The 26220-nt window shown below is 47.2% G+C and overlaps 1 protein-coding gene, 1 long non-coding RNA gene and 1 gene segment (V, D, J or C); 1 reads left to right on the forward strand and 2 right to left on the reverse strand.

Annotated features, from left to right (window-relative positions):
• Positions 1 to 26220, reverse strand: part of LOC119563617 (immunoglobulin lambda-1 light chain) — a 216385-nt gene that overhangs the window by 174980 nt on the left and 15185 nt on the right. The gene's annotated exons all lie outside the window — the stretch shown is intronic.
• Positions 1328 to 9545, forward strand: LOC122462794. The gene is made up of 5 exons (XR_006285590.1): positions 1328 to 2492; positions 5845 to 6418; positions 6575 to 6659; positions 7211 to 7309; positions 7633 to 9545. It is a non-coding gene; the product is annotated as an uncharacterized LOC122462794 (long non-coding RNA).
• Positions 22145 to 25966, reverse strand: LOC102940442. The segment is given in 2 exon segments: positions 22145 to 25338; positions 25424 to 25966. Coding segments are annotated over 2 exon segments (366 nt in total).

The following is a 26220-nucleotide window of genomic DNA, read 5'->3' on the forward strand; positions in this document are numbered from 1 at the left end:
GGCTCAGACTGCCTAACTTCCACTGCATCAAGGAAGGGAAGGCTTTTTGCCCAGCTTTGCTATGTAGCTCTGTCACTTTGAGCTCTGCAGGGCGCAGTAATACACCGCTGTGTCTGCCAGCCTCAGTTCTGTGATGTTCAGAACTTTGGATCTGTCAACCTCTTCTGGGAGAAACCTGCAGCATCACTGGCTCTTTTAGCTCCTCTCTGGAAAATGCACGGCAGGCCATGGTTACTATACTGAGGTACCAGAAGAGAGATACAGCGCCAAATAGGAGCAGAGAGAAGTTATTTTAACTCTATATTTAGGACTGCTGGGGCCCTTGCTGGAATACTTTGTCCAATTCAGGTGTTCAGAAATCAAGAAGGAGACTGATAAATTGGAGAGGGTTCAGAGAAGAGCTGTGAGAATGATTACAAGTTTAGAAAACATGTTTATAGTGATAGACTCAAGAAGCTCAAGATCTTTACAAAGAGATGGTGAAGGGGTGACTTGATATGGTCTATTACAATCAAATATTTAATAATGGGCCCTACAACCTAACAGACAAAGATGTAACAGGAGCCAATGGTTGGAAGTTGAAGTTACACAAATTCGGACAAGAAATAAGGTGTTAATTTTTGTCAGTGAGGGTAATTAACTGTAGGAATAATTTACCAAGTGGGTTGTGGTGGATTCTCCATCCCTGACAATTTTTTACACCAAAACGGGAAGTTTTTCTAAAAAAGCTGCTGCAGGAATTATTTTGGGGCAGGTCTCTGGTTTGTGTTACACAGGAGGTCAGACTAAATGATCATAATGGTTCCTTCTGGCCTTGGAATTGATGCATCTACGAATAAGAAGTTTTCTAACATTTCACACAAAAATAGAAGCTTGTCTTCTGGTTTAATTGTGATTTGATCAGTGTAGACTTGGAAGTGTAAATATAACCTCACTCTATATATCAACAAATATTACAACTTCATCTCATAATTTTTAATCACAGGTAACAGACTGGTATTTTTCCAAAACATCCCCAGAATATGCTGCTCGAAGGTGTCTAACAGCTTTCCTGATTTAAGTTCCCACCGTTTGTACTCTCCAAGTGCAGATTGTTCAGTGTAAATTATTCAATGAACATTTTACTTTGGGGTGTGTGTGCAAGGAATAATTTAGAATCATAGAATATCATGGCGTGAAGGGACCTCAGGAGGTCATATGGTCCAAACCCCTGCTCAAAGCGGACCAATCCCCAATTTTTGCCCCAGATCCCTAAACGGTCTGCTAAAGGATCGAACTCACAACCCTGTGTTTAGCAGGCCAATGCTCAAACAACTGAGCTATCCCTCCCCACACACCGCCACCCTCACCCCGAAATGAATCCTTTTAACAATGTAACAAGTCTTCTGAGGGACTCTCCTTCCAGCTTCAATAACGTTAGTTGTGACAAGGAACGGAGGGTTTTTGTGCTGCTCTGCTAGGCGGCTCGTTCACTATGCCCTCTGCAGGCCGCAGTATATTTTCCCCATGTTTTAAGTCATGATCTGCAACAAATGAGTATTTTAATTGTATTATTTATCTATATCTTTTAATTCATATTGTTTTATACCTACTGTACCACAAATGGATTTTCTTTCTTTCTTTCTTTCTTTCTTTCTTTCTTTCTTTCTTTCTTTCTTTCTTTCTTTTATTTTTACCCATAAGTAGCCATAAATTGTGACTCTTGGGCCAAAATGTTTGCCCGCCCCTGATTTAGGATAAGGGCTAGAGTTGACGTTCAAATGTACCCTTAGATTTAGGATTTAAGGTTAGGGTTCGGGTTCGGATTAGCATTAGATTTTGGGTTACGGTTATAGCCTGGTTGAGGTAAAAGGTTTGGGGTAGGTTTAAGAGAATCCATGGGAGCCCAAAGTCCTTTGAAAATCCCAGTCGATTTACCTAGGAGATTCAATATCCAACTGCTAAGAATAAAACACTTCCCCATGATTTCTCCCTTAGCGACCTAGGCTTTACGTTCCAAGACGTGGCTGCGAGGAGCAATCTAATCTTCACGTGTCCGAAGGCAGCTCCGGCTAGGGACGGTTCAACAGAAACCAGCTGAGTGGAAGAAAGAGGAGTTTGGGGGAGCTCAAAACAGACACAGGAAACATGCTGGGTTCAGATTAGTCCGCAGCTGAAATCCTGGCAAGACTGTAGGAGATTTTCCCAGGAGATTAAATATCCAAATAATAAGAATACAACACCTCTCTTCCTGTCTAAGCTAATACTTAGTCCTGCCAGGAGTGCAGGGGACTGGACTAGATGACCTCTCAAAGTCCCTTCCAGTTCTACGATTCTATGATTCTCCCACAGGGACCAAGTTTGGCCCTCTCAGATGTTGCTTCAAAGAGGAAACTAACCTTCAAGTCTCTGCAGGAAGCTACAACTTGGGAAAGTTCAAGAGAACTCAGGCTGGACAAAGAAGGAGGGAGTTGGATAATTCCTAAGAGGTTCAGAAAACACGCTGCATACAGGTTAGTCTGTAGATCACATTGTGCTCAGCTTGTAGGAAGAAGAATAGGCTTGTGGGTAAGGCTCATCTCTGGGTGCAGGGAGAGCTAGCTTCAGTTCCCACCTCTCCCCCTGACTCCCTTGTGACCTTTATCAAGACAATTCACCACTCTGGGCTTTGGTTTCCCTAGCTATAAAATAATCTCTGTCTGCCCCAAATGTGGATTGTGAAGACAAATAAACTGAAGCCCTCAGAAATTCTTGTATTGGGGTTCATTTAAGAACGTGGATACATTTATCAGGTGTTACAGGTTGGATCACAGAAACCCCCTTGGGGCTGCCAACTGATGTGCCAAGACTACTTCTGCCCTTGCTTTCTCTGCCAGCTTGGGACTCCAAAGCCCTGCCTGGTTGTGCCAGACACACTTGCCGGCCACAGACACAGACCCAGGTCTGAACCACGTCTTACAAACTGCAAGCTTAACTGAAAGCAGTTTAAGAAGTGTTCTGGTCTTTAACACTCAGATGCCCAACTCTCAATGGGGTCCAAACCCCAAATAAATCTTCGCCCTCTATTACACTGATAGAGAGATATGCACAGCTGTTTGCCCCCACCCCCATGTATTAATACATACTCTGGGTTAAATAATAAGTAAAAAGTGATTTTATTAAATACAGAAAGTGGGATTTAAGTGGTTCCAAGTGTTAACAAACAGAACAAAGTGAATTACGAAGCAAAATAAAATAAAACACGCAAGCCTATGCCTAATAGAGTAAGAAGTTGAATACAGATAAAATCTCACCCTCAGAGATGTTCCAGTAAGATTTCTTTTAGAGACTAGTCTCCTTCTAGTCTGGGTCCAGCAATCATACACATCCCCTGTAGGTACTGTCCTTTGTCCCAGTTTCTTTCAGGTATCCTTGGGGGTGGAGAGGCTATCTCTTGAGGCAGCTAAAGACAAAATGGAGGGGTCTCCCAGGGGTTTAAATAGACTTTCTCTTGTTGGTGGACACCCCTCCCTCCCCCTGTGTAGAATCGCAGCTACAAGATGGAGTTTTGGAATCACATGGGCAAGTCACCTGTCCATGCATGACTCAGAACTTACAGGTAGCAGCCATGGTTCACATCCTACCTTGAACGTCCTCAAGTAGACTTCTTATGTGGATTGAGCCTTCCAAGATCCATTGTACATTAAATGTTTCTTGATTGGGAACTTAACTTGCACATTCCTTTCTCAAGAAGCTGACCATATGCTTTACTAAGGCTACTGAAAAAGCAAGCAAGTACACAGCCAATATTCATAAGTTTGAACACAAAAATGATACATGCATACAAACAGGAGGAATAGATTCAGTAGATCATAACCTATACAGAGATATGTTACATGGCATATGTAGCATAAAACTTTTTCCAGTTATGTCATATATATATATATATATAAGCATATTTTCATAAAGCCTTATGGGGTGCAATGTCACATCAGGAATTAGGTCTGCAGAAGAGAAAAGTGGTGGGGGGTGACATGGTAACCGTTTTCAAGTACATGAAAGGTTGTTACAAGGAGGAGGGTGAAAAATTGTTCTCTGAGAGTAGGAGAAGCAGCAATGAGCTGAAATTGCAGCAAGGGAGGTTTTGGTTGGATATCAGGAAAAACTTCCTAACTGCCAGGGTAATTAAGTACTGGAATAAATTGTTTAGGCAGGTTGTGGAACCGCCCTCATAGGAGATTTTTAAGACACGTTAGACATACACCTACCAGGGATGGTCTAGAATACATAAGACCTAGTCTTTCCATGAGAGCAGGGGACTGGTCTAGAAGACCTCTCCAGGTCCCTTTCAGTCCTAGGATTCTGTGTTTCTCCAGGGGTGCCATTTTAATGGAGCTGTTTAAACAACTGGATCACGACAAAATCTGTGTTTTTTGCTGAGTGATCACTCTTCCCAGGAGAGCTGCTTGCAGCTTTAATGTCTGCAACCTCCAGCCCTGCAGGGAAGGCAGGGCTTTTGTATAGCTCCGCTATGTGGCTTTCTCACAGTGGCCTCTCCAGGGCGCAGTAATACACCGCTGTGTCTGCCAGCTCCAGGGAGGCGATGTTCAGAACTATGGAGCTGTCATCAGCCTGGGAAGAATACCTTTTTTTGGCGAAATCTGCAGTATGAGTGTAACCCTGAGCTCGCTTCACTCCTCTCTTGAGAATGTACTGCAGGGCTTGATTCTGATGTTGACGGTACCAATTCAGATAGACGTAATCCGTAGAGCTGGTATCGAAGGAACAGCGGAGAGCCACAGAATCTCCTTCTGTTCCAGACACTTGAGATTCTTCGGGCTGGACCGAGTCACCCAGCGCAGCACCTGTAAAAAGACCATCACATTGCAGGACATCCTCTCAGCTGGGCGTGACCCACGGACCCAGCTCACGCCTGGGGGTTTCAAGGGACTCTAAAAGATTTAAGAAAAGGAGGACTTGTGGCACCTTAGAGACTAACCAATTTATTTGAGCATAAGCTTTCCTGAGCTACAGCTCACTTCATCGGATGTAGCTCAGGAAAGCTTACGCTCAAATAAATTGGTTAGTCTCTAAGGTGCCACAAGTCCTCCTTTTCTTTTTGTGAATACAGACTAACAGGGCTGCTACTCTGAAACCTAAAAGATTTAAGTGCTCAACAAGAATTGAATCAGGATGAGGGTGAGGTTTGTACATAGAATCAATATCAGGGTTTGACATAGGGTTACCATTGGGTTTGGGGTTAACGTTGGGATTAATGTTCAATGAAATTTAGGAGTCTTAAACTCTCTCAAACTTCTTGGAAAATCCCCGCTCAATTACCTAGACGAGTCAGTACCCAAAGGGTGAGACGAAAACACCTCAACATAGCTTCTCCTAGAGCCACCCGGCCTGACACGCTCCGCTGCGGGTGCTGCTGCGAAGAGGAAGCTAAATTTCACTTCGCTGAAGGACCGTCACGAACCAGCGGAGAGGGAGGAGTTTGAGGAACTCGTTCCTGACCCGGGTCACACTCTGGAGTCTGGGGTTGGGCTGCAGCTGGAGCTATGAGGCTCGTGGGAGCGATGGGGTTAATGAAGAAGGCTGGTTTAGGCTTAAAGTAACTGGCTGTAGGCTCAGGATGTCATGGTCCAAGTTCCAGCTCCGCCCAAGGTGACCTCGGGCAAGTCAGAGAATATTTGTGTTCTTCTTTCCCCATCTGTAAATAGGAGATAATAATATGGCAGTTCTGCCTCTTCTGTTTTTAATGATGGAGCTAAGATATGACTGCTAGAGGGGGTCATATATTGATATACCTTAATTAGCCATAATTGCTAACATTTTCAAATAGAATTTTTTAAATTCATTGATCTCCTTTTTAAATCCCAGCTGTCCCCATGGGTGGCAGATTTATCCCACACCACTTCGCACCTCTCCGGAGCATGCACTGTGGGATGTGGTTCGGATACCGACAGTGCAAGTAAAGACAGAAGTCAGGATACCCACTACTTCAGGAGCATACGAGCGTCACCGTGTCTCCTTCTTCTCCAGGCATCCGAGATCACTGAACCGGACTGACTCAGCCAACCCAGCATCTGCCAAAAGACAGTCAAATCCCAGGACTCATTTCAGCTGCGCTTGACTGACTGAACGGGTTTAAGACACTGAATTTCAAACACGCGTAAGCCCTTGAGGCGCCTAATTGATTAAAACGCAAGTTCAGGGCTCAGGTTAGGGTTGGAGCGTGGTTCGGGCTGAGGGTTAGGGAAGGTGCTTGTACGGAGGTTTATTGTTAGGGTTCGGGACCAATGGGAGTTGGGCTCCTAAATTTCTCAGAAAAAAATTGAACATTCGAGTCTTTTTACCTAGGTGCTTAAATAGTCAAACAAAGAGAAGAAAACACGCCTCCATTTCGATTGGATTTTTTGAGGGCATTTCAAACCAGAGCTTCACCTAATCACAGGTATCAATTAATAGGTATTTTGAATGTATATATAAACCACATATTTAAATTGAATTAATGTATATCGACCCTATATTTAAGTTTAATTCATGTATTTTATGCTAATTTTGCAAAAAAATGAATTTAACAGTAATTCTAATCTACATTTTTTTTCAGTCATACTAGTTAGCCACGTTTCAGTTCCAGTATCTCTTGCTTTTCGTAATTTTGAACCCTAAGTCGGTATCTGTCCAGTTTAGAGGTGAGAAAAGTTGCCCAAAGTGCTTCCTGGTTTAATTTCTTGGTCTTTTATATTCTCCAAAGGCTGTGTTTTAATATTGCTATTTTGAGTAAGAACTTGATTTGATGGAGGAGGGGGAGTGGAAGAACTAAATTGACAGCCCCATAATCGCCCACAAATGTGAGCATTGAATGAGGTAAAAAACCGTTTTCAGGGGGGCTGCTTCTGATGTTAATTTCTGTAGGCTCCGCTGCCTCAAGGCAAGGAGAGGTTTTGTGCAGGTCTCCTGTGTGGCTCTGTCACTCTGCCCTGTGCAGGGCGCAGTAATGCACCGCTGTGTCTGCCAGCTCCAGGGCTGTGATGTTCAGAACCGTGGAGCTGTCATCGGCCTGGGAAATAAAACCTCTGCTGGGCGAAATCTGAGATATCACTCAGTGTGAATCCCCTCGCTCCTCTGCGGAGAACTTACTGCAGGGCTTGGCTGGGATAACGGCGGAAGCACTACAGATAGACACACGTATCACTGGCATTGTAAGAACAGCTGAGAGTCATAGAATCTCCTTCTGCTCCAGCTAGGAAGGGTTCCCTGGTCTGGATCCACTCGCCCAAGCACCCCACCTGAAACAAGACAATCACATCGAAGGAGATCACCTCAACTGTTCCTGACACATGTAAATGATTCCAGGCACATTGCACTTTAAGGCTGTGGATTGCGAAAAAGCCTAGGAGATTTGGGCGCCTTGCTCCAAAGGAAATGAAGTTGGCGTTAAGGTTAATTTTAGGATTAGGGTCAAGGTAACTCCAATTATTGGGGTTAGGATTAGAGATGGGGTGAGGCGGTGGGTGCTGGGCAGGGCTAGGGTTCGGTTTACAATTTATTAGGAGCTGGTCGCCTAAATCGCTTGGGCTCTTTTAAAAATCTCAATCTGTTTACCTAGGAGATTAAACATCCAAATGCTGGAAATGAAATAGTTCTCCATGGTTTCTTTTATAGAGGCCAGGTCTGACACTTCCAGATGTTGCTCGGAACAGAATCTGCAGCTACAGCGTGGGGAACATCGACCAGAATCCAGCCCGGAGGAAGAGGGAGGAATTTGGAGGGAAAACTCTAAACAGACACAAGAAATAGACCGGGTTCAGGGTAGTCTGCATTTGACGCTAGAGCAGAGAGGGAGGGAAGAAGGATGGGGCTGTGGTGGAGAAGGCTGAGTTCTGGGAAGCAGGAGAGCTGGTCCCAGTTTCTCAGGTCTGCCACAAAGTCCCTCGGAGAATTTGGTAATTTCACTCAGTCTGTCTGTGCCTTAGTTCTCCATCTGTACAGAGGAATGATAATATTTCTCTGTCTGACCATGGAGATTCTGAGGATAAGTCCTTTTGAATCACTCAGATATTAAAATGACGGGGATCATGTAGTATAGACTAGTAATGTAGACTGGGATTTAGTCGGGCTCCTAACATGCCTCCTAACTCTCCCCGGCTCTCGTGAATTGGGAGGAATTGTTTAAAAGTCTTGGTATGTTTATTGTCATTCCAGCTACAATGGGAGAACATTCAAAGTCTGTAGAACAGTGGGAGGGTTTCAACTCGCAACACGTATTTATTCGATTCACCAGTAGATGGCGCTGCTCTGGCATTATCTCACCACACTCATCGAAGGCATCGCTTGAAGCGAACGGGGGCTGTACTTTTTTAGAGAGTAACACAAAGGAATGTCAGTTACCAAACCAATCAGCCCATCACTTGGATTTGTCACCGATTGGAATATTCGTTTTACTTTGGTGGCGTGGTAAAGGGCAGCTTCACCCAGTCAGACACGTCTCTAATTAGGTATTTTGACCGCAATTGTTAAATAACGTGTAACCCACATTTTCCACAAATAGGGTTTTTAAACAGTATTTTTCTCACTCATTTTCTGTCTAATTTTACCACAAATAAAGACTTCAATTGCATTTGTTATGTAAATTTTAATCCACATATTTGCACACCGCAGTTTAATACAAATGAGCAATTTTTTTTTGTCCCACACTACACACTGAGAGGCCCGCTGGAGAACTGTGGAGAGAAATGTCGAAGATGTTTCCTGGTTTAGCTCGTGCCCTTTATATTCTCCAAGCGTGACAGTTGAATGTAGCTCTTTAATAAGTACTTGACTCTTGGGAGGAGCTAGAACAGATAAAATGAGGTCCCGTATTCAACCCAAAATATGTGGTTGTACATGGTGGAAGGAGTCCCCTCCGGGGATCTGCAAGCAGCATTAATCTCTGAACATCCAATGAAGCAGGGCTGGGAGGGTTTTTGTTCGGCTCTCCTATGTGATTCTGTTACTGTGCCACACCCAGGGCGCAGAGATACAGCGCTGTGTCTGCCGGCTCCAGGGCTGTGATGCTCAGAACTGTGGAGCTGTCATCCGCCTGGGAAGAAAATCTCTTCTTGGCGAAACCTGCGGTATCACTGTCACCTCTGGCCTGCTTCACTCCTCTCCAGAGAATGTACTGCGGGGCTTGGTTGGGAAACTGACGATACCAGAAGAGATAGACGTAGCCGGTAGAGCTGGTCTCATAAGAACAAGTGAGGGTCACAGCGTCTCCTTCTCTTCCAGAGAGGCGGGGTTCCCTGGACTGGACCGAGTCCCCCAGCACAGCACCTGCAAGAAAGCAATGAAATTTAAGGACATGATTTCACTTGTATCTGACTCACCGAGGCTGCTCCAGGTGCATGGCGGTGTAAGACTGGCAATTTCGAAGAACCCTAAGGGGTTTAGGCTCCCGATTACCATTAAATTAAGGACTAGACTAAAGGTAAGGGTTTGGCATTCGGGTTTAGGGTGAGGCTGAGAGTCAGGGTTCCAGATAGGGTTGAATGGTAGTAGCAATTTTAACTTCCTTAGACCCCTCAGAAACCTCCGCGTGTTTACCTAGGTGAGTAAATAGCCAAATGCTGACTATATAATACGGCTCCATGAATTTTTTTCCTTGTGTGACTAAATGGGACCCTCCAGATACCGCTGCAAAGAGGACTCTAAACTTCAGGGCTCTGCAGGCAGCTACAACTGAGGAAGGTTAGCCAGAATCCGGCCTAGTGGGGGAGGGAGGAGGTTTGGGAAACTCTTAACAGACACAGGAAACGCGGTGAGTTCTGCTCAGTCTGCAGCTGACAAGGTGGTGACATTGAGGTAAGAAGAATGAGCTGGTGGTTAAGGCTCTGGGGTGTGACATAGGAGACCTTGCATCAGTTCCCAGGTCTGCTACACACACCCCTCTCTGACCTTAGGCAAGCCAGTGAATATCTTTCTGACTCCCTTTCCCTACCTGTGCAAGACAGATGGACATGTTTCTCTCCCTCACTGGGGCATTGTGAGGACAGATATCTCGAGGTGCTCCGATGTCACTCCGAAGAAGATCATACAGGTAACTAGATTCTTAGCAAGGAAGTCTGGAATTTTCAAATTAGAAATTCAGAGAGAGAGAGAGAGAGAGAGAGAGAGAGAGAGAGAGAGAGTTAGGTGCATAGCTCCCTTTGGTTCCTTTGAAATTCCCCGACACCTATTTAGAACAATTATTTTCATATTTGTCTGTCTTGTTCTACAGTTGTGTGCGTTTCTCTCTCCCCCTCCCCTTCCTGGTTAAAATACTTTTTACCGAATAGTTGTCGATGACCAAACCGCCGTTTCCCCAAATATACACAGGGAGCAGTGCTTTAATCATGTGTATTATTTAAAATAATACAAGCGAACAATAGTACTCTAACAAACCACTCTAGCATACAAGTTTTGGTTTGTGTTTTAATAGTTATCTGACTCTGTGAGAGTTGGAACCGGTAACGTAACCTCATAACAGTTATCCAAAACTCAGGATATTTTATTAAAATATTCCACCCATATTTTAACACTCACTAAGTGATAAAATGGATTTTTTTACATTACATTTTTTTACCACTACCCAACCATAAATAGAGAAACAAAATCTCCGACTAGTCTCATCCCGTTTATTTTCTCCAAGGGTGATATTTTAGTGCAACTGTTTAGAGGTCTATGAAATTATAGAAGTCTATAAAATCATGTCTGGTTCAGAGCAAGTAAATAAAGAAGTGTTATTTTCTCCTTCTCATAACACAAGAACTAGGGGTCACCAAATTAAATTAATACGCAGCAGGTTTAAAATAAAAGAAAGGAAGTATTGTTTCACAAAACACACAGTCAACCTGTGGAACTCCTTGCCAGAGGATGTTGTGAAGGCCAAGACTATAAGAGGGTTAAAAAAGAACTAGATTAATGCATGGAGAATAGGTCCATCAATGGCTATTAGCCAGGCTGAGCAGGGATGGTGTCGCTAGCCCCTGTTTGCCAGAAGCTGGGAATGGGGGACAGGGGATGGCTCACTTGGTGATTCCCTGTTCTGTTCATTCCCTCTGGGGCACCTGGCATTTGCCACTGTCGGGAGACAGCACACTGGGCTAGATGGACCTTCGGTCTGACCCAGTATGGCCACTGTTACTTTTGCACAGTGATTTGCTTTTGAGGGGAATCGGAAGGGATACCGTGACACCACCGAAACTACTCATAATTATGAGTTTATTCACAGTATAAGAAATCTGCCAAGAGCCCCTACTTCCAGCCTCAGTATGTCTAACTTCAGCTGCAGCAAGGCAAGGAGAGTTTTTGCACCTCTCTGTCATGTGGCTTGGTCACTGTGCCCGCTGCAGGGTGCAGAGATACACCTCTGTGTCTGCAGGCTCCAGGGCTGTGAGGTTCACAACTGTGGAGCTGTCAGCAGCCTGGGAAGAAAACCTCTCCTGGGCGAAATCTGCACTACGATGGTACGTGTTTCCCTTCGCGCCTCTCTGGGGAGTGTACTGGGGGCTTGGTTGGGATACTGGCGGTACCAGTAGAGAGAGAGGGAACCGGGATAGCTGGTCGTGTAGGAGCAACTGAGGGTCACATGGTCTCCTTCTGTTCCAGACATCTCGGTTTCCTTGGACTGGACCGAATCACAGAGCACCACACCTGCAACATGACAATCAAATCCAAGGGCAGTAAGTTAATTGCACTTGACCCACAGAGAGGGTTTCAGGTGTACTGCACTTTAGGCGGGCCTTTCAAAGGAGTTAAAGGGGTTTAGGCGCCCCACACCAGGTGAATTAAGGATAGTGTGAGGGATAGAGTTTAGTGTTAGGGTTGCGGTTCAGAGTTAGTGTTTGGGTTAAGAAAAGTGTTAGAATTATAGTTAAGTGAAAGTTGGGGGCCTGGTTCCCTTAGGATGCTCTGAAGAGCCCCGGACTGCTTACCTAGATGAATCAACAGCCAAGTGCTGATAATGGAACGTGTCTCCATAATTTCCCTCTCTAGTGACCGAATTTGACGGTCTCAGCTGTTGCTGCTCACAGGAAAATTAACTTCACGCCTCTGAAAGCAGCTGCAGGCGGGAAAGGTTCATCAGAATCCAGCCCAAAGGAAGAGGGAGGGGTTCAGGTTAGTCTGCAGCTGACCTAGAGGTGAAATCGAGGGAAAACTGGGGTTGTGGTTTGAACTCTGGCCAGAGACCTGGTTCCCAGCTGTGCCACAGACTCCCTGTGTGAGCTTGAACAAATCACTAAATAGCTCTGTGCCTCAGTTTCCCTGTATGGAGCTACTTATATTTCTCCAGCTCATTTTGGACTTGTGAGTATAAATATATTGACTCACTCCCATTTTATTGTAATTAGGATCATATAAGTACATACATAGATTTAGTAGGAATGAAGTTTGGGATTTTCAAAGGAGAAATGTAATGGTATTTTCATGCCTAACTTCCTTAGCCGCCTTTGAGATTCCCAGCCAAAATTCTTGGAAGAATCGTTTTAAATTGCTTTTGTTGGCTCCCGATTTAAAATGGAAAATAAGGGTATATGGAAGGCTTTCAAATTACAATGCGTGTCTATACTTCTCCCCACCAGGTGGCGCAGAGACAGAAGGTTGCTTTAACTATATCTTTCAACATTGCGGGTAATTAGCCGCTGGAACAATTAAAGTGTGACCACTTTTAAATCAAGGTGGGGGGAGGTTCCTCCTAAAAGAGGTCTTGTTTCACAAACACGAATTAATTCAGGGAAGTCCCATGGCCTGTGTTCCTTCAACACCCTTGAAAAGCCTTAACTGAATTAAGTTAAAATATTGTTGAGGTCCCTTGTATTAAATGCAAACTTTAAGCATTATTGTAGGCCAGGATTGTATGGAACCGCTCTAGGGGAGAGATGGGACCTGGGCATTCAAAGCTCTCTACGGAACAAAATGCCGGACCAAAAAGGACTTTGGGAACAAAAAAATGTTGAGTGTTTTTTTTTTTTTCCTGGGGAACATCTTCGGGGAGGTGAATTCAAATTCCCCAGCAGACACCCAGCCTCTTGACGCTCTGGCCTGAGGAGTCAGCCTGTGTCTGATGAGCTATGAGCCAGGCTGGGCAGGGAGGGTGGCCCTAGTCTCTGTTGGCCAGAAGCTGGGAATGGATCCAGGCCCGCCGACGGGAGGGTGGGGGGAAGGGGACAATTGCCATGGGGCCCAGGCAACTTAAAAGGGCATAGGGGCCCCTGGCCACCCCTGCCTCTGGCAGTGCAGTGGGCCTAAGGCAGGCTTCCTGCTCGCTCTGTGCGGAGGGCTGGTCCCGGAAGTTGCTGGCATGTCCCTGTGGCCACTGGGGTGGGGGGTCTCTGCTGCTGCCCCCATCCTGAGTGTGACTCCTCAGCTCCCATTGGCTGGGAACTGCAGCCAATGGGAGCTGCAGGGGCGGTGTTGTGGGCAGCGGCATGCGGACACCCCCGGTCACCCTGCCTCGGAGCCACTGCGAGAGGGGTGTGCCAGTCTCTTTCGGGAGCCATCCAAGGCAAGTACTGACCTGCTGACCCCCTCTTGCACCCCAACCCCCTGCCCTAGCCTAAAGCCCGTACCACTCACCCAAACTCCCTCCCAGAGCCCACACCCTGCACCTCCTCCCGCACCCAAACTCCCTCCCAGAGCCCGCACCCCCCACCCCTTCCCCAGCCTACAGCCTGCACCCTGCATCGTACCCCACCCCAAACTCCCTCCCAGAGCCTGCATCCCAACCACCTGCCCCAGCCTGGTGAAAGTGAGTGAGGGTGGGGAAAAGTGAGCAAGGAAGGGAGGGGGAATGCAGTGGGCAGGGGTGGTGCCTCAGAGAAGGGGTGGGACGGGGGATGTCTTGCCTCAGTTTGCCTCAGGCAAAGGCCGGTTTCTCAGGCAAAGGCCAGTTTCTTGGCCAGTTTCTCAGGCAAAGGCAGAGAAACTGTCTCTATCTGTAAACTCAACTTCTTGCTATTTCTGTACATCAGGTGGAGATTGTCATGATAAATATCTTGAGCTACTCAGGTATAGGGGTAGGAGAAATCTCAAAACATGCTCCGATTTGTTAACAATGACAAATGGGATTTTCGACGGAGAAATATAATGAGAGTTAAATGGCAAATTTCACTAATGTCTGTCATCTGAGGTCACCGGTGGGGTGCTCTGCTCTGCCCAATGCTGATAACATGTCGGCTGCGGGGGGTGTTCCCTCCCTGTGCTGCCCCGGCTCTGTGCAGATTGCTGACACAGCAGATCTCGAGTGACTTGCCCACTGACCACAGACTCCGATAAGGCACGAAGGCGCCCGGCCAGGTTTATTGCCAAATGAAACACAGTCTCTAGCTCCCCAAATCAGATGTCTACAGTTCTGCTAGTACGTATGTGCTCCCTGACAATGGACTGGCTCAGTCAGTGGCAGGATTTGCCACTGCCCCCAAGGCCAGACAAAGACATACACTCAGGGATGCATTCTTATACACAGGTACAAACAAGTTACACATCACTCCTGACGTACTGAGGGGTAACTCCTCTGCGTATTGGGGTGATGCCTCTCTCCTAGTACATGTTGGTTTGAACAAACAACTCTATCCATCATATTATTCTTTTGACCCTGTCTTTTAGGATGGGTCAGCCTGTTCCTCGTTATCTCTGTGGAATGTGTTCGTACCAGATTGTTCTGGTGCCATCCTGGCCCATGTTTACCCTATTAGTGCTTTATACCCTTTAGATATGTGTATACGTCCAATTAGCAGCTGCCTTCTTCCCAACTTTCGTAAGCAGGGCCTGCCTCTGGATCACAGCTTAACTTTGCTTTATGGTAGTAAAGTCTTGACCATTACTTTAGTTCAGGCCTCATACCAGGCCTCTGATACCAAGGGTTGATGTTTCAGGGCCACATCTTACTTCAGGCAGAAGCTTAGTTTGGACATAACGGAAGCACCGATAGTGTGTTAAGGGGAGGTGGAGTGATTGTCCTTCCTATCCTTCTTTCATGTAAGAAGTTTTCAATTTGGGGTGCTGCTGGATCCTCAATGACACCTGGAAGTACAGGTGGTACCAGGGGCCAAAGCATCATTTTACAACTGCATCTGTTTAACAGATGCTCAGCAGTTGTAAAATTTTAGACAGGTAAGGATGGTGTGGGAGGGGACGGGGAGAGCGTGGTTGCAGGGGTCTGGGCTGGGGGCAGGACAGAGTGAAATGAAAGTCATTTGGAAAGTTCATTAAGTGGTCTGCCAAGACCCTCACCAATTTTCAAGTGGTCTCTGGGAAAAAAAGTTAGACTACGAAAACAATCAAGGTACCTCAATTTATTTTCATTTACTTCCTATTACTTATAATATAGGAGAAGGATAAAGGGAAAAAAAGAATAAAAAACAGGGGCAGGAGAGATAAGAGAGAATGTTCTTTTTCTTGGCTGGGTCTCCAGGGTGGGGTGGGGAAGGAATGAAGCTGAGCACAGGGCCCCACCAACTTTAAATCTGCCACTGTCTTTACAGTACAACTGTGACGGGTTCGGTTGCAGAGACTCCCTCGAGACTGTCACTCAGTGTGCTGGGATACCACTGAGAATAAACTCCCCTGCCAGAACAGGTGCCCCTCCACTCCTGTCTTGCTGAGTTAGACACACCAGTCAGCTCCAGTGCAGACCAAGAGGTTGGGCCGCACCCCCCTGCAGTTCACAGAAACTGAGATTCACTCAGCCCAGGGGCTTGTCAGTTAACGGGTCCTTTCCCAGCACCCAGTGTTCAGTCTTTCTGGAAGCCTGAACCCCAAATAAATCTGTTTTACCCTGTATAAAGCTTATACAGGGTAAATTCATAAATTGCCCACCCTCTATAACACTGATAGAGGGATATGCACAGCTGTTTGCTCCCCCATGTATTAATCACTTACTCTGGATTTATTAATAAACAAAGGTGATTTTATTAAGTATAAAAAGTAGGATTTAAGTGGTTTCAAGTAATAAGAGACAGAACAAAGTCACAAAACAAAATGAAACAAAACATGCAAGTCTAAGCCTAATACATTAAGAAACTGATTACAGGTAATATCTCAGCCTCAAATATGTTCCAATAAGTTTACTTCTCAGACTGGACTCTTTTTTTAGTCTGGGCCCAATCCTTTCCCCTGGTACAGTCCTTGTTAGTTCCAGCAGACATCTCAGGTGTTAAACAGGGGGTTTCTCATGACTGGCATCCCTCTTTGTCCTACTCCACCCCTTCTATCTCTTTGTCACAAGGCAGGAATCTTTTGTCTGTGCTTGGATCCCACCCTTCCTCATTAATGGAAAAGTACAAGGACTGAGATGGATTCCAGTATCATGTGTTATGGTTGCATGTTTTTGAGACCCCTAGTCTCTATTCTTCCTGGTTTGGCCCACACATACAGAGGAAAGCTTGCAGGTAAATAAACCATTTACCATCAATTGCCCTAGTCAATAGGAGCCATCAAGTTCCTAATGCCCCATTGACGGCCCCCACCTGGTCTGACTACAACAGTGTTACAAGTTTATATCTTATTCTTTTATCTCCAGATATAGAAATAATACAAGCAAACAAATGAGATGAACACACTTAGTAGATTACAAGCTTCCTAAGGACACCATACAAGGGACTATTTGCATAAAGCATATTCCAGTTACATCATATTCACCTTCATAAGCATATTTCCATAAAACACATGGAGTGCAACGTCACAACAACTACTGGGAAAAATTACTTTTCCAAGCCACTACAAAGAAAAGCAAATGCAGCAAAAGTCTCATTTTGCCTGATGTTAGTGGGGAAAATTCTAGGGGGAGGGCAGGTGGATGCAATTGTTCCTCGTTGTCTCTTGACCTGTAGGCTGGTCATGGAGAGAGAGAGAGATTTAAACAGGAAACTGTAACCCCTATGATCATATCCCCCTCCTTATAAGAGATTCAAACTCCTTCCCTTGGTGATGTGAATTACTTGCACTCTGGTTCAGAGAACAGTTTGGCTGTCGCACAGAGCAGCGTGTACCTTATTTCACTTTTGGATAAGGAAAACATGAATACCTTTAAAAACAGCTCTTCCCCCAACATGTATTTAAGGCCTGTTCATAGTTAAGTTAGGTATTTATTTAGCACATGCATAGTCGTCAAGCCAAGCAATGGCATCTTCAGTGACGTGATGCAGTTTTTCTAGGCCACCACTGAACCTAGTCAGCAGGCATTCCTCGACAATGTACGTCATTGTCTGTGTTGCGGCACAAAGGGCTGTCACAAAAGGCCCAGCAATGCTGCACAGAGGCCGTGCCCAGTCTGGAACCTGTTCAACAGAGACCACTGCTGATGGGGCAGGTCAAAACCAGGTGGGCAGGTTTTGGGGTAGGCAATGAGAGATTGGTTGGGGATGGTGATGATGGGGGTGTAACATCATTTTCTGGAAGTTCCAGCCATTCAGGTAGCTAGAATCTTTCTCAGTAGTTGTTAACTCTTTAGACCTCACTTTGAATTGACTTGCCTGTAAGGGTTAAAATCACAGAGTCCCAGACTCCCACCACTACTTAGGGAAGCAGGAAGTGAGTTGGCAGGAGGCCAGGAGAGCCAATCAAAATAAAGCAGTAGCCTTTTCTTTTCCTGTTGTGTTCTGGGAGGCAAAGCTGCTGAAAGGGCATGAAGTAAGCCAGGGGCCAGGCATGGAGAATCCAGCAACATCCATGGCCAGTGAATGACTAAATCTTGAACTAAAGGTATGTGAGTAGAACAGGGAATATTGAGTCAGACATGATCAGGTTTATTGCTTTATTTTGGGTTTGTTGGTTTCTCTGTGCTGAGCACATGTAACTTCCCTCTTGTATTGTAAGTTTTTCAAGCTGAATCCCAGGGAAGAAATTGTCTGTGTTTTTAAAACTTCCTTTTTCAGTTGCTCCATAATGCCTAGCAACCAAGCAATGTTTTGCCAGATCTGTTTTCTTTTTGCTTAATAAAAATCACGCTTTTAAGAACATGATCTGATTCCTGTGTCCTAGAAGGTGGAGGGTCTGTGTGCACATGTCTAAGACTTCACAACCAGTTACTAAGAAGAATTAAGAAATTAAAGTTTCATGTTCAGCTGATATCAACAGCTGGTATTTCCAAGCTCTCTCCAGAGGGAGAGCTAAAAGAGCTCACAGGAAGAAATTCCCAAGTGTGCCTTCCTGGTTCTCAAAGAGGTTTTTGCATTTGGATGGTGGCAGTGATATTAGTCAGAGGCCAGGGAATCTGTAACCTTGGGGAGTTTTAAAGCAAGCCTTTAGTGGAAAGTACTTTTAAGGTCTTTTGCTGGCCCCCACCTTTTGCACTCGAAGTGTCAGAGTGGGGAAACAGCCTTGACAGGGATCATAATAGATATCCATTCCTCCTGCCACAGTGTTTCCACCCTAACATCCTGATGTGGCAGATGAGACCATAATGGGCAACATGGCAGCAAACATGTGGCTAGCAGCTTAAAAAAGGTCATTGTGCAGTGGCAGGCTTGGGCTGGCACATACTTTCTCCAGTAACTTGCCAGTGGCAGCCTCTCATCTGATATGGGGCGGAGCGATATTACTCAAACTAGAAGCCATGGGAGTGGAGTCAGATGTAGGGTGCCAGAGATGACGCAAATGGCAGCATGTAACTGTGTATCCACCAGTTTGGTGTGTGATGATCAGCTCCACACTGGTGCGCAGGACTCCTCCACTGAATATGAGGTGGCAAGAGCTGATGTCTGCAGGGTTGTGGCATGAGCACCCCATGACGAACCTACCAGTTTACTAAGAAGGTTGTTGTGTGACTTAACTTTAGCTGCTGTCTTCAGTTGGGCATGGTAACTCAAAGTGAGGTCTAAGGTCCCACCTAGATAGACCAGCTCTACTTCATGCGTCACCTTCTGATTATTCAGATAAACATTCAGTTCTCAGGTTGTGATGGCGTGATGAAGATGGAACAAACTGGAAACTGTTTTTATGATGCTTGGCTGGAGGTGCCAAGTCTTACAGTAATCAGGTAACTTTACCATGTCCTGGTTTAAGGTGGCATCAAGCTTGTGAAAGATCTGGGCCTGGGTACGGCAACAGATGTCTGTGTAAATGAACTTTCATGACTCCGTTGTTGACAGGTCATTGATGTAAAGGTTGAACAGGGTTGGAGAAAGCACAGAGCCCTGGGGTAACCCATTGCTCTGTCATCTCCAAGCACTCATCTTCTCTCCCATAAGGACTCTGAACTTCCTACCATGGAGGAACAGTTCAACAACATCTGTGACCTAAGGTAGAAGAACCCGTGATACCTTGATGAGCAGGTCAGTGTGCCATACCGTGTCATACGCTGCTGTTAGGTCGATGAAAACAGCGTCTGTTTTCAAGTTTCTCTGGAAGCCATTTTCAACAAATGTGGTCAGCATGAGTACTTGGTCACATATGCTATGGCCCTGGGGGAAAGACGGCACGGTCATGGCTCAAAATTTTCTCCACACTGGGTAATATGCACTGTAGGACCAAGCGCTGCAGTGGCTTGAAGCACACTGACAGTAATGATATGGGACAATAGCTTGTTGCTTGACTTGGGTCCTTTCCAGGCTTTGGGAGGCCAATTACTTTTGTGGTGCACCGCATCTTCAGTAGCCTGCCTTCACTGATGACCCTGGTGAAGAATTGTACAAGCCAAAGCTGAGCACAAGGGCCAAGGTTTTTCAGGAATTCTGGAGATATGTTTTCATAGTCCACAGCGGTTCAACACTGGATGCTACCCAGTGTCTGTTCCAGCTCTGTTACAGTGAATGGTTCTGGGAAGCTTCTGATCTGCTGTACATGTTTAAACATATGCCATTCATTCCTCACTTGTCTTCACGCCTGTTTCTTCAAAGGTGCTCTGGCCACTTTGAGTAGCTGTTCGGCACTTTGGCTGGATGTCACTGGCTGGATGTAGCTGAGTGCAGCTGGCCGCTGCGCTGCTCCAAGGCATCAGATCAGGCTCCAACACTTGCAGCTGGAGCATGTAAAGCTCATCCTCCCCTTCATCTTCTCCCATCTGGCTCAGCGAGCAGCATCCAATTATTTGATCAAATGATCAGCGACATGTGGGTCACTAGCTGCCTCATACTGCTTGAGCAAGGCAGCGCTTTCCTCATCGAGGCAGGGGATGTAGACCTGGGAGCAACTGCATGGGGTGGTTCTGCAGGCTGCTTTTTAAATAGCACCACAGAAGTGACAGTAGGTCTCATTTACCAAGATATGCCAGGCTGGTATTGTCACTACACTCTCCTCCAGCACTTCCCTGTATTTTTCCCAGTCGGCCTTTCAGAAGTTCCACCACTATTTTTTTGGAACTCTTGACAACTGGGAGCTGTAGCCCAATATGGATCAGTGACGGTCTGTGTTGGCTGTGTGGAAAATTATCCAAAACTTGGCATGTTACAGGCTGAGGATGGCCATGTACTGAACTGACCCAGCACAAGTCAGGAGAGTAGTCACAATTCCATCTAGAAGAATGGAACGTGCCTCATTGCTTAGCATTATTCGTGAGATGCCCAGTCTGCAAGCTGTTCACCATCAGTGTTAGCTTCCTTATATCCCCAGTCTGTCTGATGGCTGTTGAGGTCTCTGAAGTAGACAGCCGGGTGTGGCAGGCTTGGTAGGACCTGTTGGTTCCAGCTGACATTTGGAGGCTTGTAAACATTTGCCATCCGGAAACCGCCAGTCTGGATGGTGTCACAGAATTTGGTGGATATTAGCTGAATGGCATGTGCAATGTCAGACCGAACTTATGTAGCTCAGCCATGCTTTGGGTGTGCCACATGGCACAGCAGGTCGAAGCTGTTGATCCTGTAATGCCCATCTTCAGCAGGTGCCATGTGTGTCTCTTGCAAGCAAATGACGTTGGTAGTATGTTCAGAGCAAGACTGCCAAGTAAATCACTCTTGGCAACCGACAAACCCTCGACATTGAGTTGTAACACGCGTGGAGCTTATCCAATGACATAAAAGGTTGCCAGGCTGCACGTTGGGGTTGTCGGTGATGACAGTGCAGGGATTCGTTGAGCTGGTGCTCTCAGAATTCAGCCAACTGGTTGGATCATTAGCTTCCCTGACTGCTATCAGGTACTGGCGGGTGGCACGACCAGAATTCTGATCCATTGCCCCCAATTTAGGTGATGGTGGGAGGCTCAGTTCTGCAGCCCCCACCTTGTGGGCAGTGGAGCTGTGGAATAGCCAGCCACTGAGGGAGTCAGTGACTCGGGGGGGGGGGGGTCACAAAATCCAACTGGTTTGAGACTCTCTGTGTTGGGTGAAAATTCCCCCGGCGGTGAGTGAGGGCTGGGACTGAATTCTCCACCCATGCCCATTACTAGCAATGTCCGGATCCACTGAAAAGTGCAGGGAGCAGAGGGAAATATCTCGTGGAAAGTTCAGACTTGGGTCAGGGCCCAGGTGCTGCTTTCTTTACTCTCTGGAAGTCTCCCATTCGTCTCAGTGAGGCTTCTGGTTTGGGGAGAGAAAGTAGCGCTCCGAGAAGGGTCTATGCTTTGAACTGCAGGGGGCTGCATCCCTCTCTGGAGTTGAACGGTGAAAACGTAATGGAAAAATGTTGTTCCTACCCCTAACTCCTTTTGTTCTTTCTCACGATTGTGCCCCAAGGCGGTGCTATTTGCGCTACTGCTGCCCCCGTGTGGCGCAGGAGAGAAATGGGATTTCTTCCGCTCTGGTTTTTGTATTAACACTATGAGATTTCCTCTCACCGTGAGTCTGGCACAGTGATACCGGGCGGTGTCCTCAGGTTTCAGGCCGGTCATTTGCAGATACAGCAGGTTGTTGGAATTGTCCCTGGAGATGGTGAATCGCCCTTGAACAGGCGGGGAATACCATTGCTTGGATGCATCGGCTCTAATCTCAGCCACCCACTCCAGCCCCTTCCCCGGGGCCTGGCGGAACCATTCCATGTAGTAGCTGCTGAAGGAGAACCCGGAGGCTTTGCAGGAGAGGCGGAGAGAGTCTCCAGGCTTTTTCACATCCCCTCCGGACTCCTCCAGCAGGATCTGCGACCGGACACCTGGCAATAAAGACAGGTTACAAATATTGGTATAAAACCCACAATAATATAATATTCGTTTAACTCTGCCAATGATTCAGTGAAAAGAATACCTTCCAGAGCCGCTATAGTGAACATTAAAAGGAGCAAAAATCGCATTTTCTCTGGTGTTGGAGAGGAAACTTCTCAGGGTGAATGTCTGGTAACCGCATCGACACAGGGGGCTGGGGATTGTGTTCCCAGGAGCAGCCTGGGCAGAGAGAGAGACAGATTTTAACAGGAAGCTATCACCGTAATTTACATATTTCCCCCTTTATAAGCTGTACAAACATCAGCATGACTAACTAAGGCTCAGAGGGAAATTTGTTTGTGTCTGTGCGTCTGTGCAGGGCCTAACAAGGAGCCCTGGGGTCTTGAATATACTTGTCCCGAAGAGAGGAATTACGAGTTGCCAAGGTTCTAGGGCTTGACATGAACTTCATTGCAATCAACACAAATACTCTTTTTAGGTTTAGAGGACGTTGGATCAAACCCGGAAGGAGAATACTCTTTTTGCTAGAGACCAAGACAAATGCAGATAATGTCTTGGTCAGAGGGGTATGAAAAGTAAAGGTGTCCTTGACGTTTGTGTTAGAAGTATAGCGGTAGGCTTCCCACTTTTAACCTCTAGGGCAGAAGGAAAAACTTTTTCACTGTGGTCTCAGTTTCCACCGTGGTAAATAGCGGCATGAAAACTCCCTGTGAGATCTTCCCTTTGTTCGGTGTAACTGCTGCCCTCTGCCGCTTAGTGCGATTCATGGACCTTCGGGAAGCTGCTGGTTCTTGTGGGACGCATAATAAGTTTCCCCTCGCTGTGTCTCTCCCACAGTAATACGCGGCGGTGTCCTCGGGTTTCAGGCTGCTCAAGTACAAATAGAAGCTGGAGCTGTCCTTGGAGGCTGTGAATCGCCCCTGGATTGTCGGGGAGTAGCTGTTGTCAGATGGAGAATACTGTAATAGTAAATCAGCCACTCCAGCCCCTTCCCGGGAGCCTGCCGGATCCAGAACATGCTGCAGCCCAAATTGCTAATCCCACCGACTGAACATTGCAGTTTATGGGACTCTCCGGGCTTCTTCACCGCTTTCCCCGACTGGGTCAGAACCACCTGCGAGCGGGCCCCTACGGGGGGAAATGAAGAAAGGGAGATTGCACGTTAAATTCATAATATTAGACACATAATGGGCAGTGCGTGGAAGTAGCGAACCCCAACCCAGCTCACAGGAGAGGGTGGCCAGTGCAAGGAGCAGCTGTACCAGGGACAACTTAGCCATGGAGCGGTTCGAGAGCAGAGCTCAGGTGGATCTGGTCCGAACTGGAGTCCCTGAGGCAGATCCTGGACTTTGTGAGAGGGGAAAGTCTGTGTGTGTGTTTTGTTTTGTTTTTTTTAAATCGGACCAGAGAGGTCTCCGCTTTGCATAACGCTGGCAGGAGGGTCTGCCACCGGGTGCATACGGGATCCACCCCCCGAGAGAGCTCAAGAGAGCCATTGCCCTGGGGGTGCAGGGGGAGCCTGTGTTACGGTACAGAGGGGAGGGGAGATGTCGGTACTGTTGGTGTCTCTATGCGCTGACAGTTGCTCTGGGGTAGCAGGGGGTTAGGTATAGAGGGGAGGGGGGAGGCGCTGGTGTTGGGGTCTCTAAGGGGTGAGCTGATGTGGGGTTCGGCACAGATGAAAGGGGAGCAGGCCGGCTGCGGGTATTGCTAGGGGATGAGATTGGTTGTGAGGGTCCAGAACGGAGGGGAACTAGCTCTGTGGATGTGGGTGCAGGGGGGGTGGATTTAGAAGGGATGGGCGCAGCTCATGCTGTGGGAGTCTTTAGGGCTGAAAATGAAAACGGAGAATATGGCAGAGAACTGACATAATATTGCAATCCAGAGTCCCTCACTGCAGCTCCTAGCTCACAGGCCCGGGTGGGCTTGGAGGCCAGGTCTCTCCCCCTACAAGCGCTCCAGCTCACCCTTCCCTGCACGCTGCGGCAGGACACGCGTGCGTGTGTTTGGGGGGGTCTGTGTCTAGGAGGGAGAGCGAGAGAGCGGTCGGATCAGTGGTTTGCTGGGACCAGTGCCTGTCACCCTGACACATTATCCCGGGTTTCCTGGGGCATTCCGTCTGTTGTCTCGTTTTCTACTTAGTTAATAAACTCTTCGCAGGGCAGGGATCCAATATTAACTGGAATCTTAATTGCTTTGTAACATTTTAAAACTCCCAGGGTACAGCCTTTAATTCTTTCCGGAGGAGCGGGCACTATTGTGAAGGGGTTACTACCTCATTCTCAAGGTAGAAATGGCGCCTCTTCTTAGAAAAACTCGTTTTTTCACAGGAACCTAAGGGAGTTAGGCACCCAGAACCCACTGGATAAATAGCACCCATGTGTTTATTAGAGGTTTTAACTGTTTGAACAAAAGGCCCAGATCGTCAGCTGGCATAAATAGGGGTATCTGCTGCATTGAATCCAGTGGGTCTGTGATCATTTATTCCAGCTGTGGTTCTGCTCTCACCGTGTATGTATGTCTTAAGATCACAACAACCACAGCTGTGTGAAATCAGAGGCAAGGTTTTTCATTGGTTCCCAAGGGCTGTAGATCAGCCCCATCACCCATTTCTGGTCTCTGAGGTGACAACCACTGTCCACTGTATCGGAGATAGAAAAGATCAGGAGAAGATCGACCGTTCCCCTTCTGCCAGGGGAGAGTGGCTCTTACAAGAGGTATCCCAGTTAAGCAGGGGTTATGGGGGACTCCGATGGTCTCTGCACTGCAGGCCCCAGGGCGGTTATGTGTAAAAGGGGGGCATTGCCAGGGATCTAAAGCAGCAGCCCATCTCCACGACACACACACATACACACACACACACACAAACACACAAGCTGTTCGTTTTGAACGCTGAGACCCGTCTCCTGCCTCTTGTATGATTCGTTTAACTGCTGCCCCTACGCGGCGCACGGCAGGAGGGACAATCCGCAGCCTGGGTTTTTGTGTTAGCAACAAGAGGTTTCATTTCACTGTGCCTCTAGCGCAGTAATACCGGGCGGTGTCCTCGGGTTTCAGGCCGGTCATTTGCAGATACAGCAGGTTGTTGGAATTGTCCCTGGAGATGGTGAATCGCCCTTTGACTGCATCTGAGTAATAACTTTTGCTTCCGTCAGTGTAAATGAGGGAGACCCACTCCAGGCCTTTCCCGGGAGCCTGCCGGACCCAGTGCATCTGGTAGCTGCTGAAGGTGAAGCCGGAGGCTTTGCAGGAGAGGCGGAGAGAGTCTCCCGGCTTCTTCACATCCCCTCCGGACTCCACCAGCTGCACCTGCGAGCGGGCACCTGCAAATAAAGATACACTTAGAAATCGTAAGAAGAGCTTTAGCAAACCTTCTGCCTCCGAAATGTGTTTAGAAGGAGAAAATACCTTCCAAAGCTGCTACAAGGAAACCTAAATGGAGCCAAAGTCTCATTCTCCCTGCTCTTGGCGGGGAAGTGCGCAGGGAGGTGTGGAGGGGCGCAGCGGGCTGACCCGGCGGTGTATTTCTGCGCTCTCTGGGATCCACCGGGCAACAGAGCGTCCCGGGCGCCCGACACAAACTGCCGGAGCGGGGGGCGGTCTCCAAAACGAAGGGAGATGAGTCATTTCCCCTACGTGCACCGGGGGGAGGGGGAGGGGAGCCACATCTCAGGGGGCAGCTCCCTGCCGGAAGTGTGGAGGGGGCAGCTCCCTGCCGGAGATACGGTCCCTCCTGCTCCAAAGCGGAGGGTGAGCAGAGGTGAAGAGCAGCCGAGTTTTCTACCCCATGTCGCTGTCTCTTTACGGAACGGGGCGAGGCGCAGGGCCATGGGGTGCGCAGGGCTCTGGAGTGGCTGGGCCGGGCGCCCCCTTTCTGTCCCTGCTGCGCCCTTTTTAGAGTCTCTAGGAAGAGGGGGAAGGGCTGGTGGGTCCTGGTTGATGGGGGGGAGGGCGTGGGCGGGGCTCACCCGCTGGGGAAATAGGTGGAGAATTAAAAAATTACAAAATGATAAAAAATTACTCAAGATAGTGAAGACCCTGGCAGACTGTGAAGAGCTGCAAAAGGATCTCACAAAACTGGGTGAGTGGGCAACAAAATGGCAGATGAAATTTAATGCTGATAAAAGCAAAGTAATACACATTGGAAAGCATAAGGAGAAATGCAAAGTTCTCCTCTTAGGAAGAAACAATCAGTTTCACACATG

Source organism: Chelonia mydas, chromosome 13, assembly GCF_015237465.2.
Source record: "Chelonia mydas isolate rCheMyd1 chromosome 13, rCheMyd1.pri.v2, whole genome shotgun sequence".
In the NCBI taxonomy this organism is placed as follows: domain Eukaryota; kingdom Metazoa; phylum Chordata; order Testudines; family Cheloniidae; genus Chelonia; species Chelonia mydas.